Source organism: Solanum stenotomum, chromosome 11 (genome assembly GCF_019186545.1).
Source record: "Solanum stenotomum isolate F172 chromosome 11, ASM1918654v1, whole genome shotgun sequence".
Classification (NCBI taxonomy): Eukaryota; Viridiplantae; Streptophyta; class Magnoliopsida; order Solanales; family Solanaceae; genus Solanum; species Solanum stenotomum.
This window is the reverse complement of record NC_064292.1, coordinates 636,485-642,382: the sequence shown is the minus strand read 5'-3', so window position 1 is coordinate 642,382 and position 5,898 is coordinate 636,485. Positions and strand designations below refer to the sequence as shown.

Genomic DNA, 5,898 nt, shown 5'->3' with positions numbered 1-5,898 from the left:
AACCCGTCCAATCCGACCAAACCCATTTAGGTTTCAATTGGTTCCCGCCCATTTGTTAGCTCAATTCATTTCAACCCATTAAAAATTGAGTTGATATGTAACCCAAATTGATTTTTGAGAAATCTCGTCAATATATTTTAAAGTTTTTTGATTTTATATGTTATAATAAAGAAAAAAATTTATTAGTTAATAAAAGTTTATAAAATAACAAATAAAGCTATTGAAACTTAGTAAAAATTGGATGGGTTGGGGGTTATGACTCGTTTCCTTACCCATTTTGACCCAAACAAATTTGAGTTGGGTTGAGTCTTGACCCGTTTTTTCTCTTGTCCCATTTTGACCTGCCCAGATTTAATCCAACCCGTCCAATTGTGCCACCCCTAGAAGCACCACTCTGAAATAAGTCATAGGGTATGCAATTCAAATTTTATCGTATCTTCCATATGTGCTCCGAACACCGAATGAAAATCCAAAAAAAGGAAAAAAAGTAAAAGAAGGAGAAAAGACAAGAATACAAAATAGAGACACAAAAAGACCTAAAAGTCCCTTGTATGACATGTTGAAGTTGTTGATTGGATTACCCCAATTAGTAAATGTTACACTTGATTAGCACCAAAAATAAATAAAATAAACCAAAACATTGTACTACTACTACTTAAAGAAGAAGCTCCTTCTTTCAATTTCTCTTTCTTTTTCTCTTTTTCTCTCTCACCAAAAGCCAAAAATCTCTAAGCTAAAAAGTTCTGTAACTCTTCTTGTTTTGGGGGCTTTCTTTTCTTCTCAGAAAAAAGGAGGAAGAAGAAGAGAGGAAAGTTCATACTCATAGATATATAGATATAGATATATAGATATAGAGAGAGAAATATATAGTGTTTTACTAGTTTGTTTGGTATTTGTGGAAAGTGGAAGCCATGGGTTGTTTCCCTTGTTCTGGTGATCCATCTATGAAGAAACGAGAAAGAAAGAGAATCCAAGCCAATAATCAATACAAAAGGGATGATCAACCAAACCCCAAATCAGGTTTTTTTTTTTTAAAAAAAAACATAAAGTTCGATTACCCATTTTTCTGATCGGAAAATTTTTGCCCCCTTTTGGAAAATTCAATGTGGGGTTTGTTGGAAATTAATCGATGATTGAGTTTTTTGCTTAAAAAAAGAATTTTTTGGGTATGGAATTTCATGCCCTTTTTACTGATTTTTTTTGTTTTTGTGTTCATCTGATTATTGCATGCATCTATGATTTGATTGTTTTTTGTTAATGGGGTATTGTTGAAATTGCTGATGGCTTGTTGATTTTTCATAGAAGAGAAGAAAAAGTTGAATTCTTGATGCGTCGGTGCTGTTTTTATCTGTAAAAAAGTCTAATTTCTGATTTGAGGGGTGTCTTCTAGGAAGTATCTAGTGTACAAGCTATTGTAGACATCATCTTTTGGAACTTTTGACTTTTTGGGTTTTTTCTATTTATTTAATTTAATTATTTATGTTTTTTTTTTGGATGGATGGTTTTGATGGTCCTTCGATTATTTGTTGTTTTTTGTAGTTTATGTTGTTTCTTGTACTTCTGTTATTGAGCTTGGGGGTCTATCGAAAACAACCTCTCTACGTTTGAGGGCAGGGTAAGGTCTGGGTACACTCGACCCTCTCCACCAAAGACCCCACTTTGTGGGACTACAATGAATATGTTGTTGGTGTTGGTTTTGGTTTTGATGCTGCTGATTGTTGAGGTACCACTGAAGTATAATATCTCGCTGTAATGTAATTTGAAAGTCTCTTTCTTTGTTTTGTCTTTTGTGTTCAAGAACTCTTCCTTTCCTTTTAGATTATGTAATCATTGAGGTCATCTTGGTATACTATTATGTGAGAATCAGCAAACTTTGGCTTTTACTATCCATGTGCTTATTCATGTCGTTTTCTTCTTCAAATGGGCCACACTTTCTTTCAATCCTAATGGTTTTTGGTGTCTTTTTTTTTTTTATGGTGTAGATACACTAAAGGCGAGTGAAAATAAAGTTGTGAAGAAGGAAGAGCCTGAAAATGCAAACCAATCTATTACTAGGATGGATGGCAATTGTAGTAGTAGCATTCCCCGAGATGGGGAAACTGATGGAATTAAAATTAATGGAGTGAATAGGGCACGGGCGTTTAAATTTAATGAACTGGTGGCCGCAACAGAAAATTTTAAAGCAGCCTACTTCTTGGGTGAAGGAGGCTTTGGCAAAGTATACAAAGGTTTTTTGGCAGATACTGGTCAGGTCAGCTCGACTCCGTTCTTGTTAGATTAATCAAAATTTGCTGCTTGTAGGAGATTGCTTGCATGGCTCTCTTGCTGTTTTGAAGCTTTCGTGTATTTGTTCTTTCTTGGTTCTCATAAGTGGTTGTATTTAAGGATAATTGGTTTGTTTGCTGAGGCCTGTTTTTTTTTTCTGGAAGGTTGTAGCCATCAAACAACTCAACCCGGATGGATGTCAGGGCAACAGGGAATTCATTGTGGAAGTACTCACTTTAAGTATGGCTGACCACCCCAATCTTGTCAAATTAATTGGTTATTGTGTCGAGGGACATCATAGGGTGTTGGTCTACGAGTACATGCCTCTTGGTTCATTAGAAGACCATTTACATGGTATGCCCGACACTGAAGAAATACCATTGAAAAGATTTGTTTTTTTGGATTTTCTTACTTTCCAACAAATTTTAATTTTCTTGGCCTTGATAAATGTATGTTGCAGACCCTTGGTCAGATAAAAAACGCCTTGATTGGAACACCCGAATGATGATAGCTGCAGGTGCTGCAAGGGGCCTGGAGTATTTGCATGACAAAATGAAACCGCCTGTTATTTATCGTGACTTGAAGGGCTCTAATATTCTGCTTGGAGAGGGGTACAATCCAAAGTTATCTGATTTTGGCTTGGCTAAAGTGGGTCCTCTTGGAGACAAGACCCATGTCTCTACTAGAGTGATGGGCACATATGGATATTGTGCACCAGATTATGCTATGACTGGCCAACTGACATTCAAATCAGATATTTACAGCTTTGGAGTTGTTCTTTTGGAAATTATTACGGGCAGGAAAGCAATCGACAATACTAGATCTGCTACCGAGCAAAACCTTGTTGCTTGGGTAAGATGTCTTTGTCTCTTCATCTGCGAAATGTGAATTTGTGTGGTTATGCTGTTATAACACATGATTTTTCCTTTATTACTTTTTATCAGACAAGACAGGGTTTGTCCACTCCTGTTTCTTGTTTGCTTGTTTGCGGTTTATGTAAAAGAAGTTGAGCATCAGCCCCAAAATATTAAGGTAATAAATAGAGTGGCCTAAGACTTGTGTAAACCCCCTTTTATGCCTTTTATACCGGACATATAAATTTTACCCTCCCGCATCTGTAATCTAACTCTGGATTTAATCAATGTGAACTTACGACTGTGAGGATGAGCTTGCTAGAGTAAAGCTCTGATATTATATTATGCTACAAAATCTGAGCATCCAACCTTAAAACATAAGTCAATGAATGTAGATTTGTAGCAATCCAAGACCTTTTTAAACCCCTTTGAATGCCTATTATACATAACAGTTTAGAAGTTCTTACGCGACAAGTTTTCTGCTTCGTGCTTGAAAGAGTTGATGCTGACTTATCTGAGTCATCTTTTCATTTTTGGTCATATTGAAAGGTGTGGAGTGTGGGGTAGTCATGTACATATGGGCGGCCTTAGAAAGTAGAAACTGATGTCGTGCTGGCTGGGCTGTCCAGATGGCCTATATTTAAGTATCCATGAGCAACTATAGAATGTTACTTTTACTAAGAAGCCAATTCTACCAATATTTTTCCGGTGTGAAGGTCAAGGTCTACATTTTCCCCGTATCCTTTTTACATGGCCATATGCGGCCTCACTTAAGAATCTTGTATTGGTTTAATCAGGTCGTTATTGCATTCGTGCCTTTTAAACATCATAGTGGTTTAGAGTTTTTAGTTCAGAATCTTGACAAGTGACTAGAAAATTATATTGTAACACAGATTCATCAAAAAAAAATGTAAGAAATAAAATACAGAAATAAGTGATACACATCACTACTAGCTTTTTGGACATGATTATCAGGTATATATGGCTTGTAAAGTATTCTTGTCTCTGTATCATTGATGCATCTATTCAGCCCCGCTGTGCCTGATATATCAGATGAAGTCCTTTGATTTGTACGCTATGTTAGTTCATACATTAATTACTGATAATTAACTTTACATAACTACCACTTGAATTTCTTTTGGGTAAAGACAAATGTATGCTTCAAAAATCTAGTCGATCAATAAACATATCTTAAGTTGAGCACCATGCGCTGACTTGTAAGGAGACTATTATTTTCATTGTGTTTAAGAATATGTGCTGAAACATACTTCCTCTATTTGTTGAGCACTCAATCATATCATTCCAATTGCCGCTGATTGCAATTATAAAATAATATTGCTTATATGTAGCCTCATTTACAAATGAGCCCCAAAACCTGATCTGTTAATCGTAAATAGCATGTGACTGGACCTTTGTTGATATCTCCTCGGCCTCAAAGGAAAGAATGGAACGGGTAGACATAAAAATGAATAGACCAGTGAGAAACGCGTTTAAGATTTTCTTGCTGTGAACTATAATATTTGGAAGTCCTAATTTTTTTTCAATGATTACGAGAATCTGCTTATGAAGCACTTATCTAACATGATAACTCTACTTCTGCAGGCGCGACCATTGTTCAAAGACCGGAAGAAATTCCACCAGATGGCAGATCCTGTACTAGAAGGTCATTATCCTGTGAGGGGTTTATACCAAGCTCTTGCAATTGCTGCAATGTGTGTCCAGGAGCAACCTAATATGCGGCCTCTCATTGCTGATATTGTCACTGCTCTCAACTACCTTGCCTCCCAAAAGTATGACCCTGAGGCCCAGCCTCCCCAACGATCGCGTAAAAATTCTTCTTCTAGAAAATCAAGATCAATAGATGATCAAAATACCCCCATTAACGTTGAAGGTCATAACAGAACGAGATCAATAGATGATCAAAAGTGCCCCATTAACATTGAAGGTCATAACAGAACGAGATCAATAGACAATCAAAAGAGCCCCATTATCGTTGAACGTCACAACAGAACAAATTCAGAGGGACTAAATTGAAGAACCAAATTGGTGCCCCTCCTACTGGTATTCTCATCCAACCTTTTCGGGTTTAAGCTAATAGAAAAACTTGCCTTGTTATCAATTTTTGTGTCACATGATAACAGGTGCAGCACATATTCTAACGTATTATAAACAAATATTCTCCTTTTGCATTTGTGTAAATGGAAAGGGTAGTTAGTTGTGTAGATGCAATATGATTTTTCAAAGGTATAAAGATGAAAGTTAGATGAACTATTTCACCTGATAGGAACATGTTCTTCTTCATCTTGTTGTAGTTGATTCTTCTTTTCTTAGACACTCGTGGATCGATCTCTCTCTCTATTTCAGTGCTCTCTCTCTCTCTCTCTCTCTCTCTCTCTGTTGTGTTTTATAGAAGCGTAGAATTATCGCTTGTTGTTCTCTTAATACAATCAAGATTTGTTTCATCGATTTTTTTTGGAGATATGTTACAGACCTGGTTCTTGTACATTTTTATCCCTTCTGCTTGTACATTGATTGTTACATACATAATTTGTCAATCCACAAAATTTTACAAAAGAATTTGTGGATACTGGTACAGTTTGAACAGCCAACACCAGAACTTTTGGATGCAATAAGAAAACTTAGATAAGCTTCAATTAGATTTAAATTTTAACAAAAAAATAAAACACAATAGAATAATATTTCTCTAATTGTCTTAAATATATTTGTACTTTGAAAAAATTATTAATTTATAATATCAATGAGATCATATATTTATATA

The 5,898-nt window shown here is 35.7% G+C and overlaps 1 protein-coding gene across 1 annotated transcript; it reads left to right on the top strand.

Annotated features, from left to right (window-relative positions):
• The first annotated feature begins 639 nt into the window (after window positions 1–639).
• On the top strand, window positions 640–5,451 carry LOC125845082 (probable serine/threonine-protein kinase PBL7). The gene is made up of 5 exons (XM_049524504.1): window positions 640–1,020; window positions 1,983–2,251; window positions 2,430–2,619; window positions 2,726–3,117; window positions 4,722–5,451. The coding sequence occupies exons 1-5, from the start codon at window positions 912–914 to the stop codon at window positions 5,151–5,153; spliced, it is 1,392 nt and encodes a 463-aa protein (XP_049380461.1). The 5' UTR covers window positions 640–911; the 3' UTR covers window positions 5,154–5,451.
• Window positions 5,452–5,898: the final 447 nt, after the last annotated feature.